Source organism: Cervus canadensis, chromosome 14, assembly GCF_019320065.1.
Source record: "Cervus canadensis isolate Bull #8, Minnesota chromosome 14, ASM1932006v1, whole genome shotgun sequence".
Taxonomy (NCBI): domain Eukaryota; kingdom Metazoa; phylum Chordata; class Mammalia; order Artiodactyla; family Cervidae; genus Cervus; species Cervus canadensis.
In genome coordinates, this window is record NC_057399.1 from 32,329,918 (window position 1) to 32,350,416 (window position 20,499).

Here is a 20,499-nt window from a genome sequence, read left to right on the forward strand (position 1 = left end):
ACCCCCAAGCCCCGGGAGCCACCTCCCGCGGCCCCGCCTTCCAATCCGGAAGTGATGTACGACGTGGAGTCCGTCTTTTTCCGCCGTCCGCCGGCTGCGCGGCCGGGACTAACGCGGCGCGTACGTCGGCGTCTGGGCTAGCAGAGGGATTCTTGGGTAACGGCCCCAGCCGGCTGGGGCGGCTGGCTCCGCGCAGCGGGTACTACTCACGCCAAGTCCGTTGGCTGTGGGGGTTGTAGGGCCGCGGGCAGCCGGACATGGAGCAGCCGTGGCCGCCGCCAGGACCTTGGAGCCTCCCTCGGGCAGGGGGTGAGGCTGAGGAAGAGAGTGACTTGGACTTGTCCCCCAGTTCTCCCCGCTGTCCGCAGCTGCCGGGAGGCGGCACCCAGGTGAGAAGGGAGCCCGTGTTCTGCGGGGTGGGGGGTGGGGAGGTGTCGTCACCAGGCCCCCAGAGGTCTCTGTCTCTGCGACACTGTTTTGAGCCCCCACCTCCCCCTTTTAGCCACCCCGACCCCGGGCGTCGGGGGCCTGATGTCATCTCATTGCTTTGTAACATCTACTGAGCTCTTCGAAGAGGGGCTGGCCATGTATTCCCAACCTCCACCTCCACACACACCTTTTTCACCTTGGCTAATTTCTCACCCTTGAAGAAGTTCCTCCCCCCCCACCCCTCTTCTGATGGCACCCAGATTTAGGACAGCTCGGTCTATAATGTTGACCCTTTGTCCTCTTGTGCCTGCTCTTATCCGAGCACTTTCTCCTCTTGAAGGTTCTAATATTTGTGCACAGTTGATGGGAACAGTGAATGGTTGTATTTCAATAATTTTCTGAACCCCTGACTAAAGACTTTAGGTCCAGTTTATTTTACTGACTTTGGACATCTGAGCAAATTCTGTAAACCTTGCTTTTGATGCTGGCTTAAATCTCGGCCGTTCGCGTCACCATTTCCCCCTTACGTTTATGATTTTAGTTTTGCTTCATACCATTCTTCAGTTAAAAACATATAGGCGCGAGCTTGCCTTTTCCTTGAGACTTTTTCCTCAGATTCCTGCCGCTTCCTGTGGTTTTCAGCCAAGCCTTTTTTCCTCTGAAACTTACCCAGATGTGATATAGTACCACTTAAGATTTTCTGGGTCCCACCTTGGGGAGTGCTTATATAGTGCTCATGTTACTTGGTCGTGGGTTTTCTCCTAACCTGTTTTCAGAGTATATTTCAGGATCACTGACTAAACACTAATAAGTAAAATAAAATGGAGTTTAGGTATCTGCCTTCTAGGCTTCTTAACAAAATGGGATCCCTGAAGGCTTAACTGAGTTAATAGTTTTTCTCTAGACTTATCTTGCTGTTAATGAGAATGAGTGATTTAAATTGTTTTCCAATAAGTGTAGGGTCGTTGATCTTAAGCCCAGCTCACAGGGTTAGTTGGCTGCAAAGAGAAAAATGCTGTTTCATAACCACAGACTGTTCTTCAGCCAGTCATTGGGAAAGTACAAGACATTTTTTAGGAGGACAGAATGAGAGTTGATAAGGCGATAGTCACTCACTAATTTTGGATCGCTGGTGTCATCTTTATATACAAAATATGTTATATAAGCATATAATGACTGTGGTACAGAGCGAGAGACAAAGAATGAACAGCAGCTGCCATTGTCAATTTTGAAGGCTTATAGAGAGGATAGAAAGGTCTCAAGAATTTCACTGCATTGTGTTTGAATCTAAAGTGTAACCTAAAAGAAACTGAATTCTAAAAATAGCTGTGTATTAATTTATAACCTTATTTAGCTGACAGGAATTTTAGAAATGATATTAGGCTTATCTCCTTCATTAAAAGTGATTTCCTTGAGACCAGGTAGCTAGTCAGTGGCAGAATTAGATCCTGCCACATCCTGGTTTAGAACCCACTTCTGGAACCTAGTACAGTGTTTTTTCCCACCTACTGCACTGCCCATCCTGTGAAGTAAAACTTTATTTGGCTGAAACTAACTTTGGTGCTAAAATTTACAACAGCCTTGGTGTAATTTTACCTAATATAGGGAACCTAGACATCTTAATGTCATATGTATAGTTCTGAGATCAAATTAAATGCAATTTGGAACTTAAGAGATCCTGTTTGGAATATTTTTTAATGTAAAGTTATATTAGTAGACCTTAATGCTAACAGTTCCTTTTTCAAATCTGTGTTTATTAAATATAATCAATCATCTCAATACATGTGGGATAGTTAAATGCCCAAACATAGTCTTTGGAGAAGAATATAAACATTAATCAGTTTTAGAATTTGGAAATAAGATTTCTGTGTTTGACTTGAGAAATGATTTGAGAATTTGCTCCTGCATAATTTGACCATGCAAGATATTTCCGTTTGTCCTCATCTTTGTTAGTATTTGTCTTTTCATACAAAATAAATTTGACAGGTTCGTTTGTTTCCTCTTCCTAGTTCCTTCTTAAGTATAGCTAATCTACAATAATTCGTAATCCTATTCTAGAATAACAAAAAGTAAAAGTAAATACTTGGTTTATTAGGACCATGTTGTAAATGAGTAACTGAAACATTTGAATACCACATTTGCCCAACAGAAGTCTAAGTTTGCCTGAAGACTCAGCCAGGAAGGAGGAACCTTGCATGCTACTTGCCTTAGAATTCTTTACCACCACTAGTCTGTTCCAAGAAGTCAGGAGTCATTTATTCATCTAAGATTTATTGAATTCTAACCCCTCAAGAAGCTTACAGTTGAGTAAATAAGCACAATATTATATGAAAGCACTCAAATGCATAAAGAAGTATGCATAACTTTGGTGGAGAGGAACAGGATAAGAGGGAAGGGAAGTGATGCTGGAATCTAGGATAGAGATGGGAGTTTAGGGGTGGGGGATTGCCACACTGAAGTGGTGGGGGAGAGAAGAAAAGAATAAGCAAAGTAGTAGAAGAGTAACTACAACTGAGTCCAGAGAGATAATAGGAAGTGAGATCATGATGCACCATGCCATGCTACAAAGTTTGCACTTTAAAAGTTCTCAAGACTCTGTGAATAAGTAAAATCATCATTTTTGTTGGAGAGATCACGCCAAGTCTAGTAGATAATGGCTTGAGATTAAAAAGGCTATACTTATATAATTAAAGTGAGAAATTATAAGGGCTTGAATAGTGATGCAGGTAAGGGAATAGATTGGAGTAAAATTATTCTGAATACCTACCTTGAAATTGGTCTACATTTTGGCTAAGAAATCATGAAAAATGTGCCTTTAGCTTTTGTTCTATAGAACCGAAGATTAGAAGGAATTAAATATCCATCTTGATACTTTACATGTGGAGGTTGAATAATTGTTAAAACTGAGTACTTTTGCGTCTGAGTAGAACAGAATCACCAGGGTGGACCTAGTGACTTTTTTTCTTTTTAATTAAAAAAATAGCCTATTTTTATTAGGATTAAGTTAAAGGTTATGTATCTGATACAGTCAGTTATAAATAGAACTTTCCAATAAGAACTTCTCAGATTACCAAGGACTGGGGTAATACAGAAAGAAAATAGAAACCAAGAAGTGATTACTTCTAAATAAGCAGTTCTTTGCAGTGAAGAACTTGCAGAGCAAAACTCTAAAGGTCTGGTTTTCAGTATGTTGAGTGATAAGATGATGAACTATATTTAAGCTTTTGTTCTCATTATTTTGTTCCAGGATTATAAAGGCTATAAATCAAATGTTTGTTGAGGCCCTGCTGTATGCAGAACACTGTGCTAGTTGCCAGGCTTTTTGTTGCTGTTGGTTGTCCAGGGAGAGACACAAATTAACGAAGAAGCTTAGAGTCTCAGTGATGAAACAAGACCTGTAATATAAAATTGTAACTGCTGGGCACAGAAGGCCAGATACCTATATGCCAAAAACATTGTACAGAAATCCTTGACTAATAGAAAATTGAACTGTTCTACATAAGCATACCTGTTCTGTTGCCTTCTTCATTTCTTAAAAATACTGTTTTTTGTCCAGATGTATAGCCATGGAATCGAAATGGCTTGCCAGAAGCAGAAAGAGTTTGTGAAGAGCTCTGTGGCGTGTAAATGGAATCTCGCTGAAGCTCAGCAGAAACTTGGTAGCTTAGCACTGCATAACTCTGAGTCCTTGGATCAGGAACATGCCAAAGCACAAACAGCAATATCAGAACTGAGGCAACGGGAAGAAGAATGGCGGCAGAAAGAAGAGGCTCTAGTACAAAGAGAGAGAATGTGTCTGTGGAACATGGATGCCATTAGCAAGGATGTTTTTAATAAGGTATTGTCTTTTATTGGGCCTGCTGATATAAGGAAAGGCTGAAATGTGTGTGCAAACCAGTTGTGCATATCTGATAACAAAGCAACAGAATCCTGTAAACAGTATTCAATTTTGACAGTTTAGGAAAAGTGATCATTATAGAAACATGTATCCCAAGTAGTGTCTAATGTTGGTAGTCCTTAATCCAATCATATGGCTGCAGCATAGCACACTGAATATAAATGTGGGTTCTAGTCAGACTGCCTCAGATGTCAACTTTGTCACAGCCTGGCTTTGTGACCTTGGGCAGATCCCTTCCCTAAGCCTCAGTTTCCTCAAATATAAAGAGCATGTATAAAGATTAAGCAAGGTAACATCATAGAAGCAGGTAGCATGGGGCCTGGCATGTGGTAAAGATCAGATGTTACCAGAGATTTATAATGTTGCTGTGCTTATCAGCTTGCTTTCAGTTTTTTTGCTGTTGTTTAGTCGCTAAGTTGTGTCCAGCTCTTTTGCAGTCCCATGGACTGTAACTCGCCAGGCTCCTCTGTCCATGGGTTTTTCCAGGTAAGAATACTGGAGTGGGTTACCATTTCCTTCTCCAGGGGTTCTTCCTGACCAAAGAATAAAACTCATGTCTCCTGCTTGGCAGGTAGATTCTTTACCACTGAGCCACCTGGGAAACCCAACACTAATGTAGTTACTGGTTTTATCAAGTAAAACAAAGTTTCTCACTGTTATTTACCAGTATGTATTTAGTAACCCTAGATGATAATCTGGACCTAGTGTTACAGGCATTACTGCTGAAAGGAGTAGTAAAATATTTATGCCAAGTTAGTAGTTTATTAGGAGCAGTCTTCTGTTTCTCACTGGATTACATAGACCTTATTCTTTGACTTCCGTATCTGAAAAAGAAGTGGGCAATGAAATAAAGTCATTTTCATCTAAATGTGTAAAGTAATATTTCTTTCTATTTGTACTAAACTCTCAAGCCTCAGGTGTAGACTGCTCATTCTTGTCTAAGTCCACATTCATTTTATCTTTAACCTTCATTATTCTCTAGGTGTACTGTGTAACACTACTTGTTTCTGCTCTGGCATCCACTCTAAAAGCCCCTCCTTCCCCAGGCATCTTTAATTTCTTTCCTCTGGACTAACTCTAGTCCTGCTACAGCAATAAGTAATACACATAGGTAAATGTCCTGTACTACTAGCCTTATCAGTACTTTACTTTGTAATGAAGGTAAATTATAAGAGTATAACATGCTTCTTGTAAGAAAACAAAACATAGGCCTGTAAAATACAGTTGAAAGGCTCCCTTCATTTCCCGTTTCCCAGAGATAACCGCTGTTAACAATGAGTCCTCTTTCTACACTTTCTGTGCTTGTACCAAATTATATATTTTTCTTTCCCCTCAACAGAATCATTCTTTAACAGATTGTTCACTCTCTCTGTGTATGTTGTTCTAAGGGATGTGCCTTCTTCAGTGTTATTTTCCTTATGTTTTGCATTTATACCCCAAAACTATTTAAAATGATCTTTTTATTTTAGAGGGAATGGTCCAAACAGTGTTCTTTTGTTTATACAGTTATTGTCTCTTAGCACAGTGGTCACAAAGAAAATATTTTTGTCTCTGCTTTTAATTATTTTTTTTTATAAGTTAGATTCTAATATAGCCTACATTTATACCAGAATTAATTAGGACTATCTTTATATTCCAGTCATTTGCTGAAAATCATGCATTCATTTTGTTGGGGAGCTTGAGATTTGAGACGACAGGTCTAGATCTGCACTGTCTGACAACTTGATAGCTGCTAGCCATATGTGCTATTGAATACTTGAAATGTAGCTAGTCCAAACTGAGATGTGCTGTAAGTGTAAAATACACACAAGATTCCCGTGGCTTAGTACCAAAAAAGTAAAATATTTCATTAATAATTATTTATATTGCCTATATGTTGAAATGATAATATGTTGGATATGTTGGGTTAAATAGATAACGTTATTTCCTCTGTTTCTTTTTTTAATGTGACTGATAGAAAACTTTGCAGTTGTGACTTGGATTGTATTTCTGTTGGACAGTGCTGGTCTAGATGGCAGGATATACAAAGAGGAAAAAAAATGCTTTTATTTTGAAATATATAAACTTATGTGCTTCCTGACTGTAAACTGGCAGAGAGCTAGTTTTCAATTTCCATTTTTGGCAGTAATGATCTCAAGGTTTAAATGTGATCACACAATGTTCTGAGAAACTTTTTGCCAGTTTTTGTGGCCAAATAAAAACTTCATCTTGGTCTGTTTTATGACTTTAACTGAAAATAAGCACTTCCTTAATAGAAGTTTATGCGTGATTTCAGAATCAAACTGTTTAGCCTCTCCTAAGAAAAGTTTACAACAAAGGTCTATTTTAGGTTTATGTCTTAGGAAAATTTTGTAGTAAATGTACTGTATAATCTTTGAATTTCTGGGTTTGTTTCCACCAAGAACTCCAAAGATTAGACTAGAGTTGCAAATATTTAATGGAAATGAATAATGCAAAAATAAATTATGATAAATTATGCGTGTAAAGGATTTTTCTCTACCTGCCTTTGACAGGCATATTTGGTTTTACAAGAAAGTTAATTCATTTGTTTTTCTCTGTGATTTCTAAAATAGAGTTTTACAGACGAATTTAATGATACAATATCAATTTACTGTATCACCTTTTTTAATGTCTATAAGAAGGATTGCTGGGCATTCAGTATCTGAGAAAGAAGATCCAATTAGAATATAAAATCTGATTTTAACTTCAAAACTTTTTTCTTAGAGTTTTATTAATCAAGATAAACGAAAAGAAACAGAAGATGAAGATAAATCAAAATCATTTATGCAAAAACATGAGCAGAAAATTAGACATTTTGGTAAGTCTACTACTTGAGTTTCCTTCTTTTGTAATGTTTGGTATCATAAATATATGTACAGAAACTTAATTTATAAATTAGAGACAAACTCCAGTTGTATAGCTACTTCTGGCACAGTTGTCTTTGGCTCGTTTTAGAGCTATACATAAAAAATAGAGTGATAGAGTAAACTGAATTGTGAAAAAAAGCAGAATTCAACCTATTTGTATAATGCTACCCTCTATGACCTAGTTGTCGTTTTTTTTTTTTTTTTTTTTTACTACCTAGACTCTGCATTTCCCAGCTAGTCCCTGCTTTTGTCTTTTTTTATTTTTGCTTTCCTGGTATCTGGTTATCTTACAGTTGTAAGATCAGCATTTTTCAGATTTTGGATATGATGCTATACAATTCATGCAGATCCTTCAGCTGTTATTCAGATAAATAACAAGTAATAGAACACAATCTATAATAAGTAAGAGAAATATACATACAAAGAACTGAAAAATAGTTTTCTCTACTGGAGAAAAACGATCGGATGGGGGTTGATTTAAGTGAAGGCTTCCCAGAGGAGGGAACATCTGAGTTAGATTTTGAGGAACATGTAGGTGCTTTCCTGTAGATGAAGGGAGGCAAGGCAGCAGCCACAGCATGTACGAAGCCAGAGTCGGGAAGTAGTATGATATGTCCTAAGAATTATAAGCAGTAACAATACTGCTGGAGTGAAAATGCTACTGGGGAGTATAATGTGTCAATTTAGTAAATATATGTTAATAAGCTTTTTAAGTGACATTTTGAGACTTTTTTCTGTTGGTGGTTTTCTCCCAAAGTATGTAGAATTTCATTCATCCTTATGTCAGTATAATGGATACTACTTTAGTTTTTTATTTCTTTTTTGTAGTTTATTCATAAAATTTATTAATTTTTCTCATACTTTTTATTTTAAAAAATGAAATAAGCTTGTATTCTGTTTAATTCAATAATAGTTTCTGAAGAAGTAAGTAAAGTTTACTTTTGCACATATTATCATTCCAGCATTGTTTATTATAGAAACAAATAGAAAAACTATGGTCATCCTCAAGAGTTGATTTTGTCTCTGTTATTGAATAGATAGTTTAAAACCTTTAACATTTAGTGACACCCTTTTTCACGGCCCTTACAAGTGTCACTAACCCTTTCTTAAATTCTCTTTCCTTCAAAAGAGACCAAAACGGATAGGAATTTTGTGCCTGAGTAAGTCACAGTGCTGCCATGGAGAGGTAAACCGGAGAAGCAGTGATCTCTCTGAATAGTTGATAGAGTTGAAAATATTCCCTCTTCAGAAGTGTAACAAAGCTAAGGCAAAATTGCTGTATAGGATTTATTTTATGGCATCAGGTATAAGAAATAAGGATTATACTTTCTTTAGATCTGACCCCTAGAAGTTATTACTTAAATTCTTTCACTGTAGTTTGAGAAGAAGTTTAAAGTCACTTAAATAATCATTATGTTTCTCAGAATTTAAAATGACCTAGTCACTGTATCCAAAGTGTTGGGGAAATAACGATAAAGCTTGTAAAACTCTATGAGAAAATGCTAAAATGCCATTTTCCAATTTTTTTTATGAGGAAAAAATCATTTATTTTTCATTGATTTCCTTGTGTTACTGTTGTGTTTCTCAGTAAAACATTTGTCCTCAGTTTTGTTTTTACTTATGTTCTGATGTGGAACTTTAATATACAGAAGTTCATTTTGTGTCTAGAGAAAAGATTTATTGCCGAACTATTGAGATAGCCTTGTAAAATTTCCATGATGATTCTTGGATAACTTTCTTGGTTGGATGAATCTAAATAAAGGTCAGCACTTTGCTGATTCTGTGATTATTTGGGTGGTATCAACTTTTTGGCCAAATTTCTTACTAATTTGGGTAAAGATGACAGTACACCTTTAGTAGCATTTGGATTAGTTTGGTATTTTAAAGCAAAATGGCAGCATTTCCAAATATACTTAACCAACTTTATAAAGAGTTTATTTTCTGTGTCTGAACAGTGATCATGATTAAATGGTTAACATGACTAAAATGGTTAAACTATATTTACTACTATAACACTGACTGGATTGGTTTCCCATGCAGTATTTTACTATATCAGACATTTTAGTAAATTAGAGGAAATGTAATTTTCCTGAATCTTTTATTAAGTCTTTGTTGGCTCAGTATAGTTTACTGTTGAAAAGTAAAGGTTTGAAAAGAAAGGTTTTGCTTTCTTTTCCATCTTCCCAATAGAAAAATTTGTATTCTATGAATAAATAATACTGAATCTCCTGAAATTATCTGTACTTAATGTTAGCCTAGAATGACCAACCAGCCATGTCTATTTGCCTGGGATTTTGGGCTTTCCCTAGATACAGGACTTTTATAGCTTTAAACCAATCACCCTACTTTATCCTGACAAATTATTTGAAATAAAATTTGCTGTAAATTTTAAAAGCTATTTCCAGTATGCCGGGTATTGCTTTATTATCTATCTTCATTTGCTCTTTTACCATAACATTTCTGTGGTAATACGAGCTGTCTTTAAAGAGAATCATTTTAAAATACCATTTCTTTGCTTACAGGAGGAAAGCATTTGACATTCATGGTTTAATTCTTGTTTTACAGGTATGTTAAGTCGATGGGATGATAGTCAGAGATTTTTGTCTGACCATCCATACCTTGTATGTGAAGAAACTGCTAAATATCTTATTTTATGGTGTTTTCATCTAGAAGCTGAACAGGTATCATGTGAAACTTGAATTTTGAGAACCTTAGTGGAATGTTGATTTGCTTCTTTTTTTTCCCCCCCATTAGTTTAAATGTAAGCAGAAAGGTCATTAAATGGAATTCCAATTTTATTTTGTTTTCAGGATCTGCTTGAGCTTACTGTTGGCGTCTTTCTTTAGTTATTTCAGTTAGCATAGGGAAACTTTTTTCCAATGTGCTTTCCCTGCCTTCCTGTCCCCTCATCTCTCTTGTTCCCATACTATAAACCTTTTTCTTTTTTAACCTATTAAAAATTCATGTTTTAAAAATCCAAATAGTAATCACAATATTAAGTATATTTCTTATAATTTTAATCTGTTTATTTTCAGAAAGGGGCTCTAATGGAACAAATAGCACATCAGGCAGTTGTAATGCAGTTTATTATGGAAATGGCCAAAAACTGTAATGTGGATCCAAGAGGATGTTTTCGCTTATTTTTCCAGAAAGCCAAAGTAAGTAGCTATTTGGTATTATTATTTTCTTTATTTTTTTATTGAAGGATAATTGTTGTTTGGTATTATTAAATGGGAAAGTTAGGCTTTAGCGGAAACCTCTTTGTCCTTACACATCAAAGGAGGCCATCCAACTAGGATGCCACAGGCTAGATTCTGTAGATTTTATAATGAAAAGAAAAAGTATATTGCTGTTTTTATGCTAATTTAGATTTTAAGAGGCTGTACTACAGCATTATGTGAACTGGAGACCCAAATACATGAATGTGTATATTCAGGAAAATTAGAGGAATGGTTTGAGAAAAAAAAAACACTGTAGTTCATAGAATATTATGCAGCTTTCAAGATTATATGAAAATTATATGAGGTATTTTTAATCTGAGAAAATGCTTTGCTATAAAGTGAAAAGACACAATATATATTTATATATGTAGGATAATGTCACCTATATTAAAGAAAAATAAATATGTTTAGAAAGATCGACATTTCACACTCACTAAATTAGTAATGATTTAAAAGTTGTTCAAGAAGTAGAGCAATAGTAATTCATATTAACTGCCTGTAGGAGTGTAAAGTGGAGCAGTAGTAATTCATATTAACTGCCTGTAGGAGTGTAAATTGGTGTAACCACTTTGGAAGATTTTCTTGTAAAATTGAACAAGGCAAGTGCCAACAGCCAGAAATTCTCCTAGATATATACCCTTGAAAAAAATTTCTCAACATGTGATCCAGGGATACTCAAGGGTCTTCAAGACCCTTTCCAGAGGCCCTGAGTCAAAATTATTTTTATAATAATACTAAGATGTTATTTGTCATTTTCACTCTCCTTCTTGCGTGAGTGTGCAGCTTGGATTGATACAGAAGCAGATGTATGAATACAGCTATCTTCTTTTAAGCCCAGACTTCTCACTAAATAGTTTGTTTTGGAAATATAGTTTAAAGATATATATGTTATATGTTAAAAATGTTATTATGTAATGAGTTTGTTATATTTCAGTTAATATTTAATTCCTCAGTTTTAATTTCTAACATGTAATTATTGATAGATAACAGTCCACATAAACAGGAGCTCTTTAGGTTCCTCAACAATTTTCAGGAGCATGAAGCAGTCCTGAGACTATAAAGTTTGAGAATTTGCTGCCCTAGAAAAACTCCTATATATGTGCTTCATAGAAGTGTTCGTAGTAGCAAGAAGTCTGGGAACAACCCAAGTGTCTGTTAACAGTAGAATGAATAAATTGTGGTGTATTCATTTAGTAATATACTAATCAGCAGTGGCATGGATAAAAAAACAAGAAACTGAAAAAACAAGTCTCAGAATGAAATACCTGCTATTATTTTTAAAGTATTTTATATTTTAACAAGCAGAACTAAGTAAATATATTGTTGAGGGATATGTAAACAGTAAAACTGAAGAGACAGAGGAGTGATTGACAAGTCACAGTTGTAACCTCAGAGAGAGATGAGATGCTCATTTTTGAAACTGATCTCTGAAGTACTAGTATTGATCTGTTTCCTAATTTTTGTTGGGTACGTAGTACGATTTTTGCCCAGTAAATTGTACATATATATTTTACGTGATTTTTTGCATATTTGATACATTTTAGCATACACAATTAGAAGTTAGAAGAAAATGTACCAGAAGTTTAATTTTGATTATACTTGAGTGGTAGAATTACAGATGGTTTCCATTTTCTTTTTCATGTACTACAAAGAACATATTTCCTTTTATAAATAGAGAAAAACATTGTATTTTTAAATTATAAAAATTTTTTAGTGTGGCAGAAGTTGTACCTTCTGCTGTTAAAATAGGAAATTTTCCCAAAACAGTGGTTTTAATGAGTAAATGATTGAGTTGGTATTTTAGACTTCTGATGACTGTTTTAAATTTTGACACACAGGCAGTTAAAGTTTCTTCTTCTTACATTAAAGGATGTGTTTGAACTAGTGGTTAATAGCATAATGGAACATAGTCATACAATATGTATTTTTTGACATTTATAATACTTTGACAAAATAGAACTGAACAACTCTGAAGCTATAGATCTTAACATTTTGTTCTTAATATTTTTTTAATTAAGAAATAACTTTCATGAACTATTTGCTTTGTGAAAGGTATTCTAAGCACTTCACATGGATTAACTTATTAAACATAACATTTTATAAGGATAATTACTTTTTTTTACAAATGAGGAAGTTAGCATAGAGAAATTGAGCAAGTGACCCATAGGTTGCTTAATAAAACAAAAATAAATCAAGTCTCTCTAGATCTAAATACCTAGGGTTTAGGCATGCAGTAAGGTCAGCAGTTGTGTCACTTGATTCCTTTAATGGTTTGTTGCATAACCGTTTCAGAAGGATTACTTTTGGATATGAAGGCTAACATTCCATGTGTCTCCATAAGTACCATTTATTGACTATAAAGTGAAGTGTTATAAAGAAATGACTCCTAAATTCATAAAAAAAATACAGAATAGCAGCACAGAACATTGTGTGCTGTATTTGTATAGATATTGATGGTAATAACTAATCCACAGGTTTTAATGCAGTTACACAACCTAAACTACATTAAAGAGAAAAATCACACTGCAGACAAATGGACCCAGTGATAATTCAGGAATGAGACTTTGACAGAATCTTTTCCACCACTCGAACTTAAAACCTATGTTCTATTGTGTAGGATGTGCTCTGTGTCATTTTTTTAATCTGCAAAGGAAATATTTATAAATGGAGGCTACTGCCAAAAGGATATTTTGCATTAAGAATTTTGTTTATATTATGTACATTATGGAGAGAATTCCTCTCCCTCAACATAACTCACTGTACTTTTTTCTTTCCATAATCTTGAAAAGAATGTACTTGCGTAACTAAAACAGTAAGATATTTTCATACCAAAGTTAAATGTTGACTTTAATTGGTCTTCAGCTTTTAACAAATAGGGACTTTAGGGTTAGAGAATTACTAACAACAGGTAGTAAGTGTTTCCGCATTAACTGACAGAATTAGAAGCTTTATTACATTTGTGTGTGTGTGTAAAGAAGGGTTGTTTCTTATTAGTTTTATTTTGCTGAAGCAGAGGGAAATGAAGCAAACCAATCTTTAATATTAATATAAAACAGGCAGTTTTCAGAAATCTGACAGATCTTGGTGGTTTCTACATTTAAACTGTTCACCTCATCTTTACTTCTTCCACTTCAGGCCTGGTATATGCTTTGTTAGAGTTTACTGTGTGGTCTGGAAATCTTGAAAATCAGTCTTTTTGTTTGTTTGTTTTTTCAAGGCAGAGGAGGAAGGTTATTTTGAAGCATTCAAAAATGAACTTGAAGCTTTCAAGTCAAGAGTCAGACTTTATTCTCAATCACCAAATTTTCAGCCTATGACAGTTCAGAATCATGTTCCCCATTCTGGTGTTGGATCTATAGGTTTATTAGAGTCCTTACCACAGGTAAGTTGAAAAAGTAAATATTTTATAAATGTATTCACATAATATTTGTCCTTTTGGACTTCTCTTTCTTCTTATATGTGTGGTCATTTTAAATATTCTTGCCTCAAAAGATAACTCTGAGTTTCATCTCATGCCATGTTTTGGCATTAAGTCTCATCCATCTCTTGGGTATTTTAGAGAGACACCAAATTCTACTCTTTTAAATATAGAAGAGATGAGGACTATCTAAGCATTCTTAAGGGCACATGTTACCTGTTGATCATCTAAGTCATAACCTTCTCAAGATGGCTCCAACATCCCATCCTGAGTAGAACTATACTGTTAAGGATTGAAGATGAATTAACTCCAGGCATATACCCAAGTAGCAACAGAGGTGATTTATTGCATGAGTTTATTAGTATTATCTTTTTAAATGTTGGTGTGGCCTACCAGATATAACATTTTAGTACAAATTAATGTAACTTAGGCTGAACTCTTATTTCTGGTAATATTGGTCAACTGTTTAAGCATCTTAGAAGTCTGCGACTAGATTAAGATAAAATTATCTCACTAGCATGAAAGAATTTATGTCAAAAAAAGGAAGTTGGACCACTGGGCCTGCCTGATTCTACTTAGAATTATAATTTTAAGTTATCACTAGGAAGTTGCTGCCCATTTTGGTTTTAGTAGCATTTAAATTGAACCAATCATCTCTCATTTTCAGACCAGCTTTAGCATTTTAGCCTATTGCCTACATAGTGGAAGGGAAGTCTCACTCAGAAGACGGTATAAAGAGAGACCTGTATTTATTTTTAATTCTCAAGAGCTGTAGGAATTGAGATTTTCAGTGCCTTGACTTTATAGCTATAATTTCACTAGTTCCAGTTATTTGTAGGCCAAAGGGACAATTTAAGGAAAGCAATTGATCATATTTAATGCAGCCAAAAATATAATTCTCAAGGATAAGAAAGAAAATCTGAGTTTTAAATAATTAGTAATGTTACCCCTTAGTTAGACATGTGAGCAACATTCTCCCTCAGTTTGTCCCCAGATTACTTCTTAATGCTGTTTTAATAAGGTGATGATTTTCTCTGCAGTTGAATGTGGTCTTTAAGAAATTTTATGACTAAGTCACTGTCAAGTCCAACATACAAACCTCCTAAAACTAAGGTGTCACATAATGAATGCAGAGGAAAAAAAGAGACTTTTGAGGATGCACCTGATTCTAAACATAAGAGGGAAAAGAGAAGATTTCAGCTAGAGCCACAGAAACACAGTCATCTGCTTGAGGGAAGGATAAGATGGAAAACAACCTGAGGGATCAAGTTGTCAACTGAGAGGAGATTTGGAAGAAGAGCTTAAAATAACAGCTTATTTTTATTATATCAATTTATAGATTACAAAACACTTGTATGTGGTATCTCATTTAATCTTCTCAAAAAAACTCATTTTCATTTTATGGAAGAATAAAGTGAAGCTCCTGTAGGTTAAGTAGCCTGCTTGAAGTCAATACGATAAGTGATGGAGCTATTATTCTAATCCTGGATTTTTGTCCTACTCCACTGCTCATTCACCTACATCATAAACTGTTGAATCACATACTAGAAATATGACAAGATGCTCAGTTGTGTGCTCTTGGGAAGAACTGGTCTCTGAAACAGTAAATGTATTGAGAATGTTACTGGATGAGAATATGGGGTAATCAGTGGGATTTAAGTGTACATTAGGTTAGGTATATTGATTGCTTTTTGTTTTTTTAAGTCTCTTCAGTTGTTAGGGCTTCACTAGTGGCTCAGCAGTAAAGAATTCACCTGGAATTCAGAAGATGCGAGTTCGATCCCTGGGTTGGGAAGATCCCCTGGAGAAGGGAATGGCAACCCACTCCAGTATTCTTGCCTGGGAAACCCCGTGGACAGAGCAGCCTGGCAGGCTGCGGTCCATGGGGTTGCAAGAGTCGGACATGAATCCACCATCACTGCCACCTTCAGTTCTTAAGGAGATGGGTAGATGAATTTTAAAGAATCTCTTTAGCTACCTCTAGTAGTCAAAATTCTCTCATAAAAACTGGAACCTAGTCTTAATAGTAACTGTAAGCTCTGTTGGACCTGGATGGTCAGAAAAGCTCTTAGCAGCCTGTCTCTTTGGAGAATGGGATAATGTAACAAGCTATTAATAATTTTTTTAAAACTTAAATTTAGATAACAGTTTAGCTTTTAATCTCTTTTTTAAATTGACAACAATTTTATGAGATAGACCAAATACATTATCTTTAATTTTGAGAGAACTGAACCAATGCCCCCTGAACAGAGATGTAAGTAACAGTTACCTTAGGCTTATCCTATATACTAGCTTTTACTGTTATTCAATTTTGATGAATTATTTTCTCTGAGGATGGCATTATACTAAGTGGAAGAGTCAGGGTTAGAACTTAGGTCCAAGATTACTTTAGTGTACCAGACTTCAGGCAGTTATTTGTGCCACTCCCTTCATACAAAACCTTATTGACAATAATCCAATTAACTTCTTGTTCATTTTTTGACTTTTACAATAAAAAAATCAAAAAGTATTGTACTTAATAAAAAGATATTTGAGAATGCTTCCTCCCTTTGGGATGAAGAGATCTGATATCTATGCCCTGTATGGACTGTTTTCCTCATTGATGTAATAAACAGATGAAAGTAGGTGATTCATAATAAAACTAAATAGCTAGGAGATATTCAGAACAACTCAGTAGACAAAATTGAATTATTGGAAGAATTTCCTTAAAGTCCTGGGTCTTAAGGGCTTATGTCTCTATTCATGGTGCTTTAGTAATAGTGGTTTTATTTTTGCATTTATTGAATAAGGTTTTCTGTTCCTAGTTTTAGAAATGAACAAAATTAGAACATTTTTGAGTTTTCTGTTTAAAAAAATAAAACCTAAATTACACTGTTCTTTTGTTTTCAACTTTTTAAGTACAGGTCTCTTTCAGAAGATTTCTCACTTGAGTTTGTTTTAATCTTTGAGAAACCAAAATAGATTCTGAAGGTAGCTATAACTTTCACTTAGTAAATAGATTTTTTTTTTTACCTTATTCTAGGGTTTTTGTAATTTTAATATTTACTATTATAATTAGATAGTAATCATCATAATACCTTGCTGGCTTAAAGCCATGTTTTAAATTGTCTATAGCTGTATACATATAATCACATAGATATAGCCTTATATGATTAGTTAAAATTATAGTTTTCTTAAATGAAGGCAAGAGGTAGTGTTTATTACATTTCTTTTTTTACATATATCATTCTGTCTTTGTCACATCTCTTTGAATTAAGTGGTAGTAATCTATTATTTTTTTCTTTATCATCTCGGGTTTCAACCAAAGTCTGACTTCAGTGTTCATTTTTTTTTTCTATTCTGCTATACTGCAGAGAGAGAATGTGAAACTGAATGTGCAGTTGCATGTACTGACAAAACTGATGATCATCCATTCTTTCCTCTCTATACTTTTCAGAATCCAGATTATCTTCAGTATTCTATCAATACAGCTCTCTGCAGTTTAAACTCAGTGGTACATAAAGAAGATGATGAACCGAAAATGATGGACACTGTATAATTTGGTTAAGACTGCTGAAGCCAAGTACTATTTTGTTACAAGAAAGGAAGAACTTGGCTATTTTCTTGACACTTTTATGGGTGCTGCACTTTATTTTTGTTCGGTTTTTGATGGGAGGGAAAACAGAGTACTGAAACGTTTTGTAAAATTTTTTTTATGTGCTGCTAGGTTTTTTTGTTTGTTTGTTTTGTTTTTTCCTGAAGAGAGGAGTGGTACCATATGTTGCAAGAAGTCAAACTGGACTTTTTTCGGGTTTTTTGGCTACTAATTTGCCTTTAATCTTACTGTTCTCAGTTTTGGAATCAAAGTATGAAAATCTGCACAAATGCAATGTTTACAAGAACTGGTTGATTCTAGGAGGCATCTGCTACAGTCTTTTTATATGGATATGTACATGTCCTACTCTACAAAAATGATTAAAGATTAAAATGTATCCTATTGCTAATTTAGCTGTCAAATCTGGTGTTTCATCATATTAAAAGCAATAAATCAGTAGTTGATAATCTGCTTTACTAAATAAGCTGGGTAGTACAAATTAAAAGTCTTTCCCCTTAAAATAATACTACGTTTGTTTCTTCAGCACCATCAGTTAAATCCTTGACTATAGTATCAATTTTATATGGATACTAAACCCCCAAGTATTCTCAGACATATTTCCCTTAGAAGTTGATTTTACCCTATTGACATTTTAGTATTAGGGTTATACAGTGATATAAAAAGTGATAAAGCTCATAACAGATTTTTTTTTTCATAGTAAGATCCAACTTCAAGTTCACTCTTAATTTCTTGACATAGTCTGGGATCTCTCAGGGAGCAAGTTTTAAAAGAACTAATGGCCTAAAAAAAAAAAAGAACTAATGGCCTGTAAAACAAATAGGAAAAACAATCTGATTTTTTAAGTTACAGTTATTGTTTTACTCTGATGTGGCCCAAAGACCTTTTTAAAAGGCAAGAGACATCTTTTGACATGAACTCCTTATTTCTAAGAATTTGGTGATCCTTATTGGTAATGATGGCTTTTACTACATTGGTCATTCCTCTCTTTAGCTCAGTTACCATAGAATGCTTCTGAGCTTTAATACTTAGCTATATAATTCACTTTAAATATGCCAGGATATTTGATGATTCATTTTAGTAGGAATGAGATGACAATGTTAATTATGCTATCCTTATTGTTTAAGGATTAACCTTCTGACTTACAGGAACATGAGCTTTGATTTGCATCAGATGTAGTCTTTGGTGGCTCAGTCCCATTGGGACTAGTAGTAAACATGTAGAAGATGACCAAACGGGATTTGGACTACATGTCTCAATTTGAGAAGCCACCCACATGATGATCAGATCTGTGATAGTGGCTTCACTTGCACCTTGTTTTACACTAACCTGAGGTGATAAGGCACTTAGTACTCATAGAAACAGATTGGAGTTACTGAATCATACATATGTAACATCACAATCTTCCTGGTTTTCAGAATAAAACTTGTTTTTGTGCTTTTAATATATACTCTATAATAAAATGTTTGACTAATTTATGTGGTAGCATTCATCAGCTGGTATTTATTTTTTTTTTAACCAGTGACCTAGTTATAGTTTTCTGCTGCTGCTTTTTTTTCCCCCTATTTTGGAGCAAGCTCTTGTTTTTTCTGTCATATCAAATGGAGAATGAACATAGGAATAAAATTGCCAGCTTCATAGTAAAGTAACTTGAACCATTACTTTCTATTTCTCAACCTCACTTTTCCCCAGGATTTGCCTGTAAGCTCTAAATTGTTTTTAACTTCATTTTGCCTTAAATTAGAGATAGTAAAAACTGAAGATTGAAAGGAGGGAAATTATCAGCAAACTGAATTACACTATTCCTGAAGGATATTTTTGGTTTTTATTTTCTAAAATACAAATTATTTAAGAACTATTTAAAATTTGGTTATGTATATGCTTTAACTTAGGAAAGTGTTGTATGTTTTCAATGTGAAAGTGATTGGATTTATTTTGGGAACTACTGACTGATGCCATAATTTGCACCTAAAGACTATAACTTAAGAGTTTAGCAGTACTTTAGTACTCAGAACAATAAATTGACATCCTTTTTATTTTTCTTTATTTTGCTAAGAATGAATTCCTATTAGGAGAAATGTCTCTGTTTCTTAAATAATAAGGGTATACTAAGCAAAGGAATAATTTTTCAGGTTGCACAATTTTCTCCAAATTATACAAACCATGGAAAATCTAAACAAATGAAGTATCTTCGATATCAAAGTGTCTATCAGAGATTCTTACTTCATTTGATAAATCTTCTAATAAAAGATATTTTTTAAATAGCTATCTCTCCAGTCCTTGTTAGTTCAGTTTTATCAGTGGTGGTAGATATAACACTGATTTAAATCAAAGATTATTCTCTAGGAGAGAGACGAGTAATATTCTCATCCATTTATACTGTGGGTTCTTTCAAATTTTGCCTAGTGAGCTCACACTCTGTAATTTCTCTCTAGGAAAATTGGGACTTCTGTCAGACTGGCATTCCTATTACCCTTTTAAAAGTGAACTAAAATGGTGCCCAAAAAACATAAATATAGTTCAGTAGTGGCTTTACAAGATGAAAACATTGATTGTGAGTTTAGGCAAAATGATTCTGAAGTTAATCTTGGGGTATTTTCAGAGAAAAATACAAAGATGTCAGTTTACTGTTCTCAAAGTTGGTCATGTATTTCAGTTGTTAAACTGATACAGGACAGAAATGTACTTATCTCAATTGAGGGTCAGGCTTTTCATTTCAGTTTTGCTACTATATCCTATGCATTTTAAAAGTCTGCACATTCATTTCCCATCTGTAGTGGACATGTATGTGCTATTTCACAGGTCTTCTGAGAAGCTGACTCATCTAATAAGTATTTGCTTGCTTACTATGTAAGCCGATGGCAGGGGAGGTGCAATGATGAATAAAAGTTGATTATGAATTGCTTACAATCTAATAATGAAGTTGAAACCATTGTCATAAGCCTCGAAGAATAAGACTTAAAGTTTTCGTCTTTTCTAAGTATGAAATTGATTTTTTTAAAATTCCCACATATTTCACTTGTTTCTTTAAATGACATTTGTCATGCTACTTACTCTTCAAACACTTTACAATA

The 20,499-nt window shown here is 34.5% G+C and overlaps 1 protein-coding gene across 1 annotated transcript; it reads left to right on the forward strand.

Annotated features, from left to right (window-relative positions):
• The first annotated feature begins 77 nt into the window (after positions 1-77).
• On the forward strand, positions 78-18,903 carry CDC37L1 (cell division cycle 37 like 1). The gene is made up of 7 exons (XM_043486646.1): positions 78-389; positions 3,986-4,267; positions 7,052-7,145; positions 9,760-9,875; positions 10,230-10,352; positions 13,633-13,797; positions 17,270-18,903. Exons 1-7 carry the CDS (start codon positions 258-260, stop codon positions 17,369-17,371), a joined length of 1,014 nt encoding a protein of 337 aa, XP_043342581.1. The 5' UTR covers positions 78-257; the 3' UTR covers positions 17,372-18,903.
• The last annotated feature ends 1,596 nt before the right edge of the window (positions 18,904-20,499 follow it).

Bases quoted from the DNA above. Each gene is read 5' to 3' on its own strand.
- CDC37L1 (XM_043486646.1), top strand. From the start codon at position 258: ATGGAGCAGCCGTGGCCGCCGCCAGGACCTTGGAGCCTCCCTCGGGCA. The intron at 390-3,985 runs GTGAGAAGGGAG...TTTTTTGTCCAG, and splicing joins TGCCGGGAGGCGGCACCCAG to ATGTATAGCCATGGAATCGA. The intron at 4,268-7,051 runs GTATTGTCTTTT...CTTTTTTCTTAG, and splicing joins GCAAGGATGTTTTTAATAAG to AGTTTTATTAATCAAGATAA.